At 40.4% G+C, this 18,552-nt stretch overlaps 1 protein-coding gene across 2 annotated transcripts in view; it reads right to left on the bottom strand.

Annotated features, from left to right (window-relative positions):
* ptpn9a (protein tyrosine phosphatase non-receptor type 9a) overlaps positions 1 to 18,552 on the bottom strand; it is a 74,353-nt gene that overhangs the window by 30,595 nt on the left and 25,206 nt on the right. For both annotated transcript variants that reach the window (XM_076303223.1, XM_076303231.1), the window contains exons 4-7: positions 11,734 to 11,858; positions 11,504 to 11,609; positions 2,003 to 2,113; positions 57 to 373 (exon numbers count right to left, since the gene is read on the bottom strand). In XM_076303223.1, the coding sequence (XP_076159338.1) occupies positions 57 to 373; positions 2,003 to 2,113; positions 11,504 to 11,609; positions 11,734 to 11,858 (659 nt within the window). The remainder of the gene's footprint in view (positions 1 to 56; positions 374 to 2,002; positions 2,114 to 11,503; positions 11,610 to 11,733; positions 11,859 to 18,552) is intronic.

Genomic DNA, 18,552 nt, shown 5'->3' on the forward strand with positions numbered 1-18,552 from the left:
CAAATCCATGGGCTTGTTCTTGTCAACACATCCACTGGCATAAGTAACATACTTACAGAGCACAGTGGAAAGTGCCAGGTGGGGGCTCCTTGCGTATCTCCTCATACTCTGCATGGATGCCAGCTCGCTGCAACGACCCCACATGGGCCATCAGGTCTTGAAGTCTCAAGGCCTCTGGGCCAGCAGTGTGGATGGAGACACCATCCACTGGGATGCTGACCAGCTCATCCACAGGGTCAGACTTTCCATTCTGGGTTGCTAGTAACTGTTTGTTCAAGCCACAAGCATCCAGTGGCAGTATTCCTCCTAAATGTTCAGGGAGACAGTCCCGTGGAAGGTGCTGAGGAAGATCGGTCATTTTGACCATCTGCACCTGAAACACAATTTAAAAAATTAAGCCTGTCATGCAAGTCAAACGATAACAGAGCTAAAATGTCTGCCATAAAAAGGGGGGAGAAAGTAGACATTAAGTAAGACTGAACGTGATGCATGTTTGTATTGTAAGATTCAGCCAGATCCGCACAGTGCTGCAAGAAGTCAAATGTCTCCACCGATTTGACGCTATCGGAACAGGAAGTAAGGCAATGCACTGACTTCAGCAACAGTGCTTATTATAACCTTTCTATCTGATTTGACATAAAATGACCCCCTTATGCTTTTAAGTAGGATTATTGTTGTTGTTGCTAGTTTGCAAGAGAGTAGAGCAATGGACCAACTCTGTCAGATAAACATCAGTTCCTGCTCCAGCATGAAGCTAATGTGGCATTAACATTAAAAGTATAGCTTTCAATGTAAATGGTAATGGTATACAAGATAAAGACTGTTATTTCACCAACTGTACTCCAGGGATTAAATAAATAAATAAATAAATAAATAAATAAATAAATCATCTGACTGAAAATGGGCAAAGTGAATGAGCCGCAACCAGGGTTCTTCTGAGGCGCTGTGTGTTTGTGTGTACTGTATGCGTGTGCGCGCGCGTATAGGGTAGACTAGGCTTTTATTTGTAAAATTGATTTGAAATGTACTTACAGATTAAAGTTGTTAATGTTAATGTACATTACATGAGCTTTAGTCTTAAAACGTGAAAAACGTGCCAGCCCAGTTTGGGAGCAATTAATCAACTGTTTAGTTATTTACATTAGCCTTTGCTATACAGTTGCCTTTGCCATACTGATAAAGTCTACCTATTTGCTTCACCTTTCGCTGATCTAAATGGTTCAATATGCACATATTCTTCATCGAATTAACTTGTTATGACATGTCTATATTCATGTCTAATATCGCTAGCGTTTTTTGGCGGTCTTCTAATGTTAACAACATTAGAAGAAAATGCCTATGCCTTTACTTTGCTAATCCCAACGTCTTTGTCTAACAGAATTTGAAAGCTTCAACTAGCCCACCTGTGACATCCCTAGGCATCTATCTCCTCGCCTCACATCACTATTCCAGCTGACATTTCAGACTCACCTATCTGCGCTCACACATGAAAGGCTACTTTTACTCTCCAAGGCAATGGCGTGAATGACATGAGAACCGTGAAGACAAGTTTCAAAATAAAAGCCATAGTTTATTTATTTTCTATTAGGCCAACCACATGCGCCTGAAGACGCGCATATTTTTGGGATCTACAATATGGCCTCTACGGTACCCAATTGACGGATTTCCGTCATAGCATGTACTTCATCTAGTGTCCATTTGTGAAGATATAATTCAGAGAAGTGCCTCCAGATGATGCCACATGCCCCAATATTCCCAGGTAAGTACAAGCTGTTGAAGTACTGGCTAAAACTTCACATATATCAATAACATACATTCTAAATAGCAGCAATCATTAAAATATTTGTCTTTGCATGCAATCATGGTCAGGTTTTCTGGTCCCCAAGAGCAGTCATAGAGGCATAGAAAGGTCCAAGCAGGTTTTGGATCCCTAATTTCTCTTATATTTTATAATGTGTTGCTTCATAAAAACAGGACATCTGTTCCTTTTGAGTGCACTTACCCGTTCTCTTAGCTTTTCCTTTAACAGCAGACTCAATAGGTTGTAAGGAACACGGAACCAAACTGGTGCCCCAACAATGAACACTTTCTTCAGTCTTGCCGGAAACGCCCCCTAAACAAGAAGAAACATCTCAAACAGAGGAACAAACTTGCAACTTATCAATTAGGCAGAATATTACCATTTATTAATATTTACCATTTATTACCATAATTGGCTATAGCTGATTTAAGTTTTCACAAGGCTGTTCGAAACAATCCATGTCTGCAGACATATGTGGCTACTCTGTGAACAATTTTAATGGTCCCCATCTGCCAAATTTGCAATTTTATGCCAACAAATTTCAATATACCCTTTCAGATATACACAGGAGAGGTCAAATTGCTTATTCTGTAGGTAGGGGATTTCCCACAGTGACCAATAAACAACCAAGTCTATTTCACAACACTTCACAACATGACACAGCATACTACGACAATGCACAGTTGGCTAGCAGCGGTCGCACACGTGCCACATGTTGTTACCAGGATCTATCACAGCCCTCCTTCACGGTACTACATGCTCTGCCAGTAGCCTGAATGCTCAAGCAGAGAGCAGACTCTCTGTATTCTACACGACCCATAACCATAGACCTCTGAAGTTTGCCTACAAAAAAGCTGCCATCTTTGAGATCCAGTATCTTGCGATTTTTCCTATTGGAATATAACAAGGGGGTTTTGAATTATCATACCTGTTGTTACTCTCGCGGGGACTAAGAAGTCTGAAATGCAGACGTTTTACTCAACACACTTTTGTCCTCTGCCTTCGAGTGGCTCCTGTGATCTTTGGTACGTTAAGACAGCAAACTTAGATTTTTGCTATCTCAGAGCTAACTTGCAATGCAACTTGCCATAGGTAGTTAGCATCAATTAGTACCCGAATCTCCTTATATGGGCAAAGATGGCAGCTTTGGTTCTTTTTTGTAGGCGAACTTCAGAGGTCTATTGAATGCAAGCATGAGGAGTGGGACTCGGCCCTCAGCAGCCAATCAGCTTTAATTTGAGTCGAGCGCTTGGACCCTGCCCCTCTCAGGCAGCCCCTGGCACAAAAAGAAACAAAGTTCTTTCAGATTTTTCAATTATCCATTTTCTATCCAACGTTACACAAATACAGAATCAGGACACAACTCCAAAATCCTGAATATGCATTTATTTGACGAGCAAAAAAACAAGATTTTAGAAAATTTAATCCAAATTTTCCAATTTTTAATTTTCAATAGAAAATTGAACTGATAAGTGTTACATGGACCTGTTTACCTACTTCCTTGGTGGGAGGTTGTGGTCACCAAATGGAAGCCGCGAAACCTGCTGCTGCCATGTTTTCTCTCTCCCTCATCATATGCCCAAATTTTTAAGGGTTAGGGTTAGGCCAAGGGAACTTTATCAGGATCCATGAAATAACTGGCCTTTAAAAATTAAAATATGACTGCCTCTATGGGAATTTAACATAGGGGGTTCCTTACTTTCCACTGTATTTTAAGAAATAACATTTATTTATTTACAATACACGATTCATTCACAAAGAAAATTGGTGTCCTTAAAGGTTCGATTTTCCTCATTTTTTAATTAAGATCAATTTCCAAAAGATAATTTTCATTCCTCTTTTTAGTCTTAACTTATGCAATATATGACTTCATTCAGGATACTGCAACACATTAACGTCACATACGCTATTAGTCCATGCTGTGTTTCACTAAACTCGACAACTAGTTTGTTGCCACTGTAGCAGTGAGGCTATTTACCCTCGCTGGAGAAGGCTAGACACTCTGTTGATGTGTGTTAGCGAATCAGGGTGGGTATTATGATTTTGAAAGTAACGTATTATTTGTAACGGTAGGTCTTCCGCTGCACTGATTTGTCATTTTAAAATCGGGCCATCGACCAGTTCATAGTATATTTAAACCGATCCAGGGATTTGCCTTTCAATGCACTCGCATCGTTAAAGTTCAAATCGGCTACCAGTACGTATTGGTGACTCTTTACACCCTAGCTGCTACTATTTTGACCCTTTAATGCACCCTTTTTATCCTCAAACTGCCACAGACACTTCCTAGTAGGCTTCTACTTGGTCCTCCTCAGTTTCAGTTTCAAATTTTATTGTCGCATATACTTTGCAATATAGCAAAATTCTTGTGCCACAGTTGCATAATAAACACAGGGGGGCAGTAGGGGGGACCTTAAATAAAGGGAGTTGAAGAAGGACTGTACAGTACCACACAGCCAAACTATCCATACATGCACACATTTACACACACACACACACACACACACACACACACACACACACACACACACACACACACACACACACACACACACACACACACATATATATATATATATAATATATAATATATAATATATATATATTATATATATATATATATATATATTGCTCAAACACTTACAGTTTTCCACAATTGTTAAAACACATTTTTTTAAACCTTCCACCCTTTTCTGCATTCTCAAACTACATTCACAGAATGTCTGACAGTTCTTGCTAAATTTTTTGCAAGCCTCAAAAGTTTTACTTGTGCTCAGAACCAAACAGTGTCAGAGTACCGATCCAGTGTATGATTGAAGTGTTACCTACATTTTTTTGAGCAGTATATATACACACAACATACTCACATACACAACCACCATACTTGCATGTAAAGCATAAATAAAACCTCTTGGACATGGGACATTTAGGATTCTGACAGCTTGTGGAAAAAAACTGTCTCTGAATTGTGTGGGGTGGGTGGTAATGCTCCGGCAGCGCTTGCCAGAGGGAAGCAGAGAGAAGCGGGAGTGAGCTGGATGGCTGGCATCCTTGATGATAGACTTAGCCCTCCTCTGACAGCGTGTGGAGTAGATCATTTGAAGCTGAGGAAGGTCAGCCCCAATGATTTTGGATGTAGTCCTGACAGTCCTTGACAACACTGAGACAGGTTCCCCAGCCACACTGTGATGCATCCAGTCAGGACGCTCTCAATAGTGCAACGATAGAAGTTCACCAGGGTTTTTGTTCTCTCACCCCAAAGCTCTTTAGCCTCCTGAGAAAGAACAGTCTCTGCTGTGCCTTCTTGAGGATACATCAACTTTAGTTGATGACTATCTCCTTAGTTTTGCTGATGGTCAGGGAGAGGTTGTTGTTGTGGCAGTCAGGTCTCTCAGCTCCTTTCTGTAGGAGGCCTCATTGTTGTTGCTAATGAGGCCAATCACTGTAGTATCAACTGCAAATTTGATGATGCTGTTGTTTTCTTGCCTTGCCAGTCATGAGTGAACAGACTGTATAGCAGAGGACTGAGGCAACAGCCTTCAAGGACGCCGGTGTTGACGATCAGCGTGGATGATTTCTTGTTGTCTATTTTAACTAACTGGGGCCTGTTGGTCAAGAAGTCCAGCACCCAACTGCATATGGGGCTGCTCAGACTCAGGTCTCTGAGCTTTAACACCAGTTTTGATGGTACAACAGTGTTAAAGGCAGAGCTATAGTCAATGAACAGCATCCTAACATACAGTAGGTGTTATTTTTGTCCAGGTGAGCTAGAGTAGTATGCAAGGCGATGGAGATGGCATCATCCACAGACCTGTTGTGCTTGTATGCAAACTGGAGTTGATCCAGGAAAGCAGGGAGGTGTGTGTTGATGTAAGCTGCAACCAGTCTCTCCAGGCACGTCATCACCACGGATGCTAGGGCGATGGGCCGGTAGTCATTAAGGCAAGAAACAGAACTTTTCTTTGACATTGGTATTATTGTTGTTTTTTTGAAACACAAAGGCACTGTGCACCAGGACAGGGACAAGTTAAAGATGTCAGTGTATACTTGTGACAGCTGCGGTCCGCTCCCTCAGGCTCAGGTGAACAGCGTTGTTAACCTCCTTCTGGTTGGGAAATGTTCGGATGGTCCGGGAAGGCACACACCATCCAAGTCCATGCAGAACCTGATATAATCTGTCACCAAGTTGGCGTACTCTTCCAGCTCCGCAGGAGTTTTTGAACACAGACCAATCAGTTGTTTCAAAGCAGCCCTGAAGTTCAGACTCGTGTTCTGCAGACCAGCATTGCACTTCTCACTACCGGTTGCTCACATTTTAGCTGCTCAACTTATGTGTTTAGTAGGCTATGCTTAGAAACGAAATCAGCCGTGAAAGATTTCAACTTAAGTCACCACCAACACCATGCACGAAGATAACTAAAAGTAGGCTACATCGGAGCTGCTAGAGCCGCTGTCGTAGCTGACCTCAAGCAGGGCTCCAACGGGTAATGGAATTTCAAGAATACCATAAGCATTTTAATAAAGCTTATTCCAGACGTGGAACGTCAGGGAATTATATATTTGGGGGGCAAAGCCATGGAATATCAGGGAGCTTTGTTGTAGGAGTTTAAAATTGAATTAAAATACATTAATACAAACTGTATATTTACACGCAGCATTGGTGTTTATTGAGTTATTAGCTTTTTCCATTACTACTTCTTGCTTGAGTGGTTGTAGTTAGCCCTACCTGTTTTTTCAATGCCCATTTTTATTTTCTGATTGGTCATGGAAATTCAGGATTTTTGTAAGGGAAGTCATGGAATTTCACATTTACTTAGAGTGGGAACCCTGGTAAACATACACTAACAACAGAGCCTTTTTACAAGTCACTATTACCCATTACAGTGGAACATTTTTTTATTGTGAATGTGTAATATTTTTTAGTTTATTTCAAGTTCATTGGTGAATAGAAGCAATATTAAAAAAAATTAGGGATGTAACGGTATGGAAATTTAACCACGGTTATAGTGACCAAAAGTATCATGGTTTTTGGTATTATCGCGGTATTTTATATATTGAAGTGTGTTCAATATGTTCAGAAAGCACTGATAGGCCTAGACAAGCTGAAATAGTTTCAAAAAGTGTCCCGTTTACTTTTTCCTTGGTCATGTTTAGCTGCTTATGTGCTTATAGCTTACCTTAACCTACCCTGACTTTTTCTGAGTTTGATATTTCTGTTATTTGGATCCAATGAGTGAGACCAAATTAAGTGTTTGAAATAAAACTTAAGGCTACTGTATTCTCTTGATAACGTGAGAGGAATGGATTTAATGTGGGTGAGAACATAAAAAGACAGAGTGGCTACATGATCTAGTGCATGTTTTGCTGTGAAAATGTTCCGCCTTTTAAAATCAGGTGTAGCCTAATCCGAATCGCGGTTAAATCCATCAATTAGACAACAGAATCAGTAGGGTGCCAGTTTTGTTTCATTGTACCAGGCCTACTGTATGTCAAAAGCAGGCTTGGATGAAGCTGGGAAGGATTAAACACACAGGGTGTGTTCGAAACGGGAGAAAGCTGCCTACTGCCTCCCTCCCTACATAGAGAGCTGTCTCACTAGACATGACTTTGGATTAAATGCATCTTTTAAAAATGAGCGTAGCACTCTAGAATCTTTGGTTAACACTTCTTTGGTTAACATCTTAACGTTAGCAAAGGCCTGATGTTAAACTAAATTAGCTTACGTAAGCTAGCAGGCTAACGGTATAAATTAGTTTTACGGCCGGCAGATATATCAGACCAGACGCTATTAATGGTTACAACAATGGCATAATCAGATAGTAAGTTGTTGATTTTTCATCTCTTATCTACAAATCTAAGCAAAATAAGGTCACACAAATGACATTTTAAACAGATTCAGCAGCCATTACCGATGTCATCCGCCATGTTTGTTTACCTTTCACAGCTGTTTCAGACATTGCCGCAAGGGATTATGGGTAGGAGGGAGCATGAAGTGTGCATCGATGCTGCCTTCAAAAATGACCGTTATTTGGGAATTCTAAGATATCTTAAAAGGCAGCAGAATTTGTTTTTTCGGTTTCGAACCGCTCTTGCTGCCTTGCTCCCCAGTTAGATATCTTAAAAGGCAGCAACTTTACCCGTTTGGAACACACCCACAGTTTCCACACTGTGGTAATCAACCGTGATAATTATGATATTTGAAATGAAAACGGTAATTGTTATCGTCAACATTTTTATCGTGGTTTACCATTATACCGGTAATCGTTACATCCCTATTAAAAATGCATTTGAGTATAGAAAATATTAAATTAATGCATGTTGGTTTAATAAACCGTACAGACATAGGCTACTGTATATATATTTACTGATTCCTGATATCCCAGTGGTGGACGTGTGCGGTCACATCTGGCCTTCTGACAGCGACAAGAAAATTGTGTGGCCCTCTCGATCATCAAAGTTGCCCATCCCTGTTATAGGTCATTGCATATCAGTTCACGCCTTGATACCATGGTCTCTGAGTTTTTCCATTTTTTGTCTAAACATTCCCTCATGTCTTATGGCTATCATATGAAATGTCCAACCTGATATCTTATTTGATTCCTGATATGTGCCTTTTCATTTAGGCTAGACATTTTATATTCCTTTCCTCTTAACAAAAGCACATTTTCCCTGACTGAGGTAGTAGCATGTGTAGATTTGTAATATCACATTGAAATGACTGTCCTTCCCACCACTGATGTCTTATTGATTGTATAAGTAAGTATAAGTATATATACTCTTTTGATCCCGTGAGGGAAATTTGGTCTCTGCATTTATCCCAATCCTTGAATTAGTGAAACACAAACAGCACACAGTGAACACACAGTGAGGTGAAGCACACACTAACCCGGAGCAGTGAGCTGCCTGCTACAGCGGCGCTCGGGGAGCAGTGAGGTTTTAGGTGCCTTGCTCAAGGGCACTTCAGCCGTGGATGTGGGCATGGGAGAGCAGTACACATTTTTCCTACTGGTCGGTGATCGAACCGGCAACCCTTCGGTTACAAGCCCGAAGCCCTAACCAGTAGGCCACGGCTGCCCACATTGACCGCTAGTCTGTCTTGGAGATCGAATGGAGGGAAGAAATATTTAGTAGGCAATGTTGTAGCTGGCTACATGGAGATGTAACAGTATGAAAAAGTAACATCACGATTATAGTGACCAAAATTACCATGGTTATCAGTATTATCACAGTACTGTACTGCACTGCTGAAAATGCTTCTAAGCCTATCAGTGATGGACAGAACTCATAATTGGTCTGTCCTCCATGCACAGTAGCAACAAAACTGAGAGTCATCCAACCTCGTAGACAAATTTGGTGCCTGCTGCTACCTGCCAATGATGATTAATGGAGAAACCGAAGCATCGAATAAGGAATGTGAGATAGTTTATGTCCATATCCTTTAAAACGGGAAGCCCACCAACCAGCTGATTGGACAACAGGAACTGCAGCATAGCCATGCTTTAGGTGAACATTTTAATCAGCTGATCTAAACCGTAGAGAGCGAAAGACCAATGGCTCTACATGTGATTATAAAAGATATAGGGCCCTATTTTCGCGACGCAAAACCCAGCGCAAAGCGTATTATTATCCCAACGCAAAGCGTATTCCTATCGTACACTCGAGTTTTTCGCCACGCCCTTCTCTTTTATTACACAATGCGCTCAGGGGTGTGGCAATTTACGACCTAAGGTGTGGTCTTGGCGCATTATCTAAAGCATTACGCCACTGACCAAGAAAAACCTGGTCTATAGCGAAATCTAAGGGGGGAAAGACACACAAATTGTACAAAGTCTGGTCCTCCATCAGTCAGTGATCTATTAATGTACTGTATGTGCTACATCACCTCTGCATTCCTATTGACAGTGCAAACTGAAAAAAGCTTCTATAGTGGGTAGCTCCTATAACTGTATTCATAGCGGTGTGGTCTAACAACGCCTTAACATCTAATGCCATTTTGGATATTTAAACTACCCCCAGTTTAAGGTGAATTCAAAACAGATGTGTGTCTGAGTTTAACATAGTGGTGAAACAAGATTAAAATGAATCTACATTTACTGTGAAAACTAAAACCTAGATAAAATAATTATTTAAAAGTGGGCCTGAATATTTTGGTGCAACTGGATTAATAGATAAACCTTGACTTAATCCAGAATAAAGATGAGCTCCATGAACTTGTTTCATGAAAATAATACTTAATTTGCCAACAGACATATTGTATTAATCTTTAATATGGTCAGACTATCAGAATAAGAATAATAAAATTAAAAGCCTTTGGAGGCTGTATCAAAAACTATGTCTGTAATTTAGTAAATTAGATACTGTACAGTGTAATTTGTGAGGTCTTAAAGTTGTTACTTTTTTATTGTAAGATTGCCTCTGAGGAGGTTGGCGTAGCTGCACAAAATGCCTGAAACAGAATAATCCTGGCAATAAACTTGGGTGAATTGCTAGCTAGGTAAAATAACAAAGTATAACACCAGACTTGGAAGTTCTCATAAGCAAGCAAGCTATTGACCAGGTGAGTTTTGGTAGCTATAGCAGGCAGATGACAACTCTCACAAGGATCTTATCCAGGCTGCCTAATACCAGCGAGCTAAAATCGTATAGATACAGCCAACAGCCACTAGCCTTACAAACAGCTACAACAGCAAGCTACTGCAAGGAAATCAAACACACCAAACTAGCTAATGTTACTTACAAGTGAAGTGAAGTGAAGAAGAGCTCAGCAACTTCTTGCAGTCTTAATATCACAGAGCATCTGCCAAGTGAACACCACTACCTGGATTAATCGGTTATTTAGCTTTTTTTTCTCTTCTCTCTAGGAATTATTGTCCTTTTTGCTTCTGCCATGTTAGCAAAGGAGAAAAGCTAGGGAGGTTAGCTTGTATATTGCGTTAATAGATGAAAAAGCTTTTTGTAAGCTTTTATTGGAAGTTTTGCTTGTAAGCAGAAAACTATGTAGTGAAAGACCTTCTGAACAGTCTGAAACACAAGTGTGTCTGTCTATTGCCCTACAAAACGCTGCTGTTTAAATGGCACAGAAGTGCATGGTGATTGATCATATAGTTGGCTATAGAGTGACAGGCATCAGGGACTACAAAACATTAGATAACAACAGGAGGAAACTGTTGCAAAGTGGTCTGATGTAAGCTGAAGTGAGTTTGTTTCCAAATTCTATATGGGAGAAATGTGACATTGGTTTTGTGGGAACCAATGGCATTTACCCCACTTCTTGGTGAATATCTAAGAAGCAGAGAGCTCGTCCATTTAAGCAAATGAATAAGTGCTTAATAGAAAAGAAATCTCAAACGACACCCGTGGATTCAAACCGTCTGTGCATGTTTGGCACGCCCAGACCCCTTCAACATTGTTCGGTTTGCAACTTTGCACTTAATAATTTTCTTTTAACCATCAGCTGCGACTGCTAAGAAAAGATACAAATTCTGCCACCAGCAAGCCATTGAGCTGGGATAGATTCCAATCAATGTGAATAAAGAAAATGAGACTACCAGGCAGTAGACAAATTGCAACAGAAGCTCTAATTTCTAAAATAATGAAAGAATCCACTCACAGTTCATTGATTTCTTAACATTTTGCAAAAAAAGCTATCAATTATTTACCATTTATTATTTAATTATCAAGACTGTAACTGATTCAACTAACCTTTAACATGTTGAGTATCTTTTTACTAAGGTCCAACTCAAAATTGGTATAATTTGAGCCAGCCATGTCATAGATAAAGACCAGTCCATTCCTTTGAGTCTCAAAGCTGTAATACATAGAAGACAAAATCATTTTGTCATAATGCTGAATAATGTGGTGCCACATGGTTTGTAATTACCATAAGTGCTGCAAAAGAAACTCTTGTAACCAGTCACACAAAAATATTTTACCTTTCTACTGCTCGGTCCAACAGATAGAAGAGTGCCTGAAGCACAACATGATTGCCAGTTTTGCTCGGGTGATGCAACTTTGCGGTGAAAAGGGCAATGGAAGCCCCAGAAGGATCCCGCACACTCTGTAAGAAGAAATTAAGGTGCAGTCAGTTTAAGTGTTTCAGCACAAAAACTGTAAAAAAAAAATATGAAGCATGTAGCCCAACCCAAGTATCCACTGTTGATAAGGGATGCAATTATTTTGATTGTCGACTAATCTGTCAGTTATTTTTTCGATTAGTTGATTTGTCAACGACTATTTCTGTCACGCCCACTATTTCTGCTTCCTGTGGGCATGGCTCCTGTTCTGGGCTCCACTGCTCAACTGGAGAGGCAAACTAGAATTACACAGTTCCTAGGATTTTCTTTCTGCTTGCAATCGCACACAGTAGGAACTCTGACTTCACACACATTAGTAGCCCAATTATTATATGAACAATGGACAGCATTGCTATTTAGTTACTAGCTACTGAAGTTTATTGAAGCTTATAGTATCAGAAAGCATAATTAACATGTTCTTGTCATCTATCCAGAAGGCATTTGTTGCGTGACCGCAGTCAGTCTCTGCAGCCTTCTCATGCAGTTTTTATGTAAGCAAATTTAAACAGAAGGTGAATTATTTTTTAAAACATTTTTTTAAGTATATATTTTTGGGCTTTTTATGCCTTTAATGACAGTGGAGAGTGACAGGAAGCGAATGGGAGAGAGAGCAGGGATGGGATCCGGAAAGGACCACGGGGCGGGAATTGAACCCGGGTCGCCAGCGTACGGTGCAGGTGCCCCAGCCAGTTGCGCCACAGCTGGGGCCATACATTTTTTTTCACATTTTTTAAAAATGGTGCTTCTGCTGCCTTGCCATGCACATCAGTCATGGTTCCTATGCACAGGGAAAATACCCTACCCTAAGTAGGAGCTCAAATAGTTACTGCAAATAGTTAGTGCAAAGGAACTCTGCATAAAGTTCCTACAGTGCGAAAGGGCCTTACTGTATGTCATCCTGTTGATCAGTCTCTGCTTCAACATAAGTTCCCACAGTAGATTCGAATAATGACTGCTATTGTCCAATCCTACATTAGCAATGTTCTCTATGCGAGGAAGATCTGTCAAACTTTGGTCTTTTGGATAGCGGTTTCCTTACCCGTCCTGATCAGTGTTTCCCATACATTGCGTCCGTTCGAAAGGGAAAGTTGCTGCCTTGTTGCCTCACTAAGAGCTTTCTCATAAGATAAGACTTTGTAAGATATCTTAGAAGGCAGGAAAAGATAGTTAGATCGGTTTCGAACAGCACTTGTTGCCTTGCTCCCCTGTTAGATATTCAACGTTTCAAACAGTCATTTACTTACTTGTGGCGGCCCGCCACAATATCAACATTGACCGTCACACAATGACTGTTTACATGCACTTTAGTATCCCGGTTATTAGGCTATTAGAAATGGTTGTGGACATGAGAAGGTGGCCTAACACCAAAGCCCCATCTATTATACTGTATGTGAGTATGTCAGTCCACTATCTGTATGCAGTACGCAGATTGAACCGAGCAACCAAGATCATCAGGGACACCTCACATCTGAGCCATGATCCCTTCCAACCTTCTGTCCTCTGGAAGATGCTATAGATCTCTGAAGACTGGAACGACGCACCTCAACAACTTCTACCCTTCAGCAATTAGACTCCAGGGGTCGTATTCACAAAGCCTTTTATCTTACCACTAGGAGTACTCCTAAATCGCACTAAAATATTTTAGCTAGGAGTTTTCTCTTAAAAGTTATTCACAAAGCCTTTCAGACCTATTCTTAGTAAGGAAAAATTACAACTCCTAAACGGTAATTATAACTGACGAGAAGCCCTGTGGACATAAAATATTGGGGAAAAATTGAGATATGTGAAACCCTATTTGAGTGAAATGGTAATCAGAAATAATTCCCAAAGTTCTAGCGGTCATTATTTCTGAGGAAAGGACCTCTGAAAAAAATAATGACCGCTGTCAATGGCAACGGAGTTTGTGCTTCCAATTCAGGTATTTCATATCACTACGGAAGGACTGGAACTTAATTCAAAAATGAAAGCAGACGGTTGATCAGCTGTGTTCTAAAGAATATTTGATTCAAGTTCAGCGTGTGTTGTTGCGAACTATTTGTTTCTCAGCAAATGCCACGATGAACGGTAACAAATAGGCTAGGCTGAAGTCATATCGTGGGGAGTTTATTATTTTGTTTTGGCAAGTAGCCGTGTAATAAGCGGGATAATGTATATAACGGCGGTCATTATTGAGAAAATAAGTCCCTTCAGAGCGGAACTGTCGGGACTTATTTTCCCAATAATGACCGGCGTTCTATACATTATCCCTTACATATGACAAAGACTACAGTAAAAGGTACATTTCACCACAAGAGAAAGGGCTCTATCTTGACAATCTAAAACTCAACGCAAAGCGTATTCCTGTCGTACACTTTTTTAGCATGCGCGTCTCTTTCATTGAACAATGCGCTCAGGGGTGTGGCAATTAACCTAAGGTCTGGTCTTGGAGCATTATCTAAAAATTGCTATCTTACACTATCTAAAAAGCATTACCCCACTGACCAAGAAAAAACTGGTCTATAGCGAAAGGTGCATATGAAGCACAGCTGAAGATGCACTGTCACGAGATGTAAGCAGCAACTCCTCTGCAGGATAAATGTCCTTAGGTTTTTTATTCAGTCATTTGAATATTATTGGGGTAAGTGTTGCTTTTTTCAGGCTATCTTTTCGATGCTAACCCACTGTCAGTCAATAGTGAAAGTAATTATCGTATTTTCCGGACTATAAGTCGCACTTTTTTTCATAGTTTGGCTGGTCCTGCGAAAAAAAATATATAATTGAACATGTTTTTAAATGTTAATTTATATTAACTGACATGAACCCTACGTGAAACATTACGTCTACAGCCGCGAGAGAACGCTCTCAAATGTCCTGTGCACTTTCAGTCAGAGATTAATGCTTGTACTATGCCTGAAACACACGTGCATACCTAAATCGTCAAATTATGGCCGGGATTCTATTTATAGCCGGACCTCAGATTTGGACAAATAAAAGCCAGTATAATTTTGTTTCAATTTAACTCATAAAAGAGCTCTTCGCAATATTGTATATTGTTGGTTGGTATTGTTGCCAATGAAAAGTTATTGTCCTACACCATGAGTCTCCAACACGTTGCTCTCAAACTACCAGTCGCATGCCGCCCCCTTCTGAGCTAGAGGCTGAAGCAGTAACCTACATTTAAACACAATTGTTGCTGCCAGGCATCAGCCTATGAATTTTATAAAAAAAGTAAATCATGCATAATTTAAAAAATAACTACATTTAGGCTATCTTAGACCTCTTTGGCTACACGGAATAAGGTTTCCCTCGCAGCACAGCACACGTATGAATGAATGAAAACGCGGATACCTTATCTCGCAATAAGTGGATGGCAATCGAAATCCCGACACTACATGAAACTTAATAGTAAGCCATTAAATACCCCACAGATTTCAGTGGTCATCAGTCCACTTTTTTATTTAGCAATATAATCAAACAGTCCAAACGTAAATTAAATCTCAAATTGAACATCTGCTTTTGATAGCCTACCCATGCCGCTCCAAACAAAAAGTAGGCCTATGTCTCACAATAAAACATTCGTCTTCAGTAACATTCCCTGTAGAATTCTCAATATTTTTGGCCTCAATGTGTCCAGTTACATAGTCTGTCTGTTCTTGGTCTTGGATTTTGTGAAATATATTTCTAAATATCACGTGCTTGCAGCAGCTTCGGTCTGCACTTCCTTTTAAAACCGCATCTTTTTCTCTCTCTCCAGCATTTAATCTGCTGCCGGCTTGTCTCTCCACATCGTCCAAAATGCTTGATTGCATTGCATTCTCCACATTTTTAGCTAAATTTTCATGTACCACATCAGCATTTTTGTTCAGTGAATCTTTTGTAAATTGCTTTACAATTACCGTCGGGCCTATAGGCCTATCGCCTGCTTGCTTCGGTCACCTCCTTTTAAAACCTTAAAAAACCTTAAAATCTTTTTCTCTCTCGTGAGCATTTAATCTGCTGCCAGCTTGTGACTCCACATCGCCCAAAATGCTTGATTGCATTGTATTCTCCACATTTTAGATACATTTTGGTCTACCACATGGCATTTTCTTTCAGTGGATCTTTTGCTTTGCAATTACCTTCCTGCCCTCCTCTTGGCTGCCTTCACTCCTTCGTCTTAATTAACATGAATCTTTTTGGCCTCAATAATCCATTTACATAGTCTCTGTTTTTGGTTTTGGATTTTGTGAAATACATTTCTAAATAAATGCGACTTATAGTCCGGTGCGACTTATATATGTTTTTTTCCTGCTCATGACGCATTTTTTGACTGATGCGACTTATACTCAGGAGCGACTTATAGTCCGGAAAATACGGTAACTGTGTATAACTGTTTTGTTGTTGACTATGACACCAGGGTGAAGTTAGTTTCACTTTGCCAATGAGTTCAAATGATAGATGAGGGCAGATGCGTGTAGGCTATACTCTGGTAGGTTTTAGTAAAACATGGTTTAGTGGAATACTTGTTCCATACAGTCTCGCTGTTTAAGGGAATGACAGATGTCATTTTCATTGGTTTAAAGCAGTGGTCCCCAAACTACGGCCCGCGGGCCGGATATGGCCCGCCACCTCATTTTGGGTGGCCCCCCAAAACATGTCCGTGGTATATAGCATCTGCCCCGCATGGGAGTATGACATCGTCAAACTATAACCTCCGTAATTTCCCCCATTCATTCTCTATAGCGAGTCTTAACAGTACACGTGTAATACTCTTTTTGTCCACTGGTGGTTGTTTTGCCGCTGTTTCGCGTTTGCCATCGAAAACGGAATGAAATGTAGGCCTACTTGCAAACAATGTAAGAGGCCTATGCTGACTGTATCAGTGCTCAAAGTATTCTAAAAGTTTATCAATTAATTGCTAATAGCTAACTAACTTCTATTCAAGTCATATTTCTGGGACTTTCTGGGATAATTATTTCTATTTTGTATCCACTCGTTCAAATGTTCATACAAATTCACAATTCACAAAGTTCTCATCAGGTGAGTGAAAGTGGTGATTTCTAATGTTTTTGCCAGCACTTCATAAAACTCTCATAGTTTGAGAACTTTACATTATTTGTAGGATATTGCTTGTTCACAATTTGAGCTATGCAAAGACACAGAGTTCAGAGTTCACACATTTTGAATATTTCATTTGAGCTACATTTGACACTGATATGGCATGATAGCAATATAAACACAGCTAGCAATGGTATTAAATTACAGTAGCCTATGATCAAATGTAATGGAATATTCAACTAAGGTAGACTGTTCACAGCACTAAGCTATTTATGGTTACTGATATACTCCGATTCTCTGGCCCTCTCTTAGAGCCAGGCATTTTGAGCTGGCCCTCGGAAGAAAAAGTTTGGGGACCACTGGTTTAAAGGATGTTACGCCTAAAACACACCCATGACTGATTAAGAAACATAAGAACCACCTTGTTGCGCCAGGCGTCCGATGTTTGATAACATTTGATAACAAAACCACCTCCAATGTGGACTGGACAAACACCTAAGCTATTCGCCAGTGACCATGCGTTTTAGATCGCCGAGACAGAGCCCTAAGACTAAGACTAAATTAAAAATAGGTGACAAAATTAACACTACCGAGGGCTAACCTATTAAAAGTTCTGGCTTTGTGTATGATGGTTAATGGAAGTAAGGGAGGACAAACCACCCTTTGGGCAGGTGTAGAAAAATCAAACGTAAAAATGAGGGATTCTACCATGACACGAATACATATTTGGGTCAATGGCGTGACACACACATTTCTACTTCCGCAAGCTGTAAAACAGCGGTCTCAAACACCCGGCCTTGCCCAATTCCGGCCCGCAACGCATGTCAAAATAATAATGTAATCCGGCCTTTGAGGCTATTTTTAATTGCGACAAACAACGATACTGATTAAAATAGACGATAGATCCAAGTACAGTGACAAATCTCATTTGCTCCACTATTTGCTAGACATCCAGAGCTTGATTCAAACCCAAAATCGCTGCGCAAAGTTTTCAGGAAATACTTGTATTACACGCGAGAAACACAAAGACCGACGTGCATTTGTAATGACGCGGAATCGATGCAGGCCATAGTTTTGCACAAATTGAAGCAGAAATAGGCCTACACCAAATGTTGTCTTAGGTCGGCTATGTTATTCACCTATTCTGATTCTGAAGGAGAATATGATCGATCGTCTATTGACAGTGATAGTCACGGTGCGTCTGTGAATGGAGGTGCGTCTTTGCGTGTATACGACGGTGTCCACTAAGCATACCATGCTTATTTCGATCCTCTGCCCAACATAGCTTGGAGGTTGCAGTGGTAATCGTGATGATACAGTGGGTCCCCGTTAAGTTTGGACGGGTTCCTTCATGAATCACGCACCCCATTTTCTCAGCAGAAATGGCACAAACTGCAGTTGACACAAACAACCACAAGGTGTCACTTGGGTGCCACTACTATTTTTGATGCGACTGACTTACTGCTTCCATGACGCAGCGGGGGCACGGGAACTTAAATTGATCACGGTAGTTTAAGCTTACACTTGACAAAACATTCTAATATGAAAATGTAGATGCAATTGTTGTAAAATGGTGCAGCTCCTTTAAGAAAGCACCGTGTGCAGAGATAGAGAGAGAGAAAGCGAGAGGGGATAGGCCTATGTGTGTTAGAACTTAGCGTG

This window comes from Alosa pseudoharengus, unplaced genomic scaffold (assembly GCF_046254945.1).
Source record: "Alosa pseudoharengus isolate Yale_2024_CS ecotype anadromous, Long Island Sound unplaced genomic scaffold, YU_APseudo_1.1 YU_APseudo_1.1_scf_10, whole genome shotgun sequence".
Taxonomy (NCBI): domain Eukaryota; kingdom Metazoa; phylum Chordata; class Actinopteri; order Clupeiformes; family Clupeidae; genus Alosa; species Alosa pseudoharengus.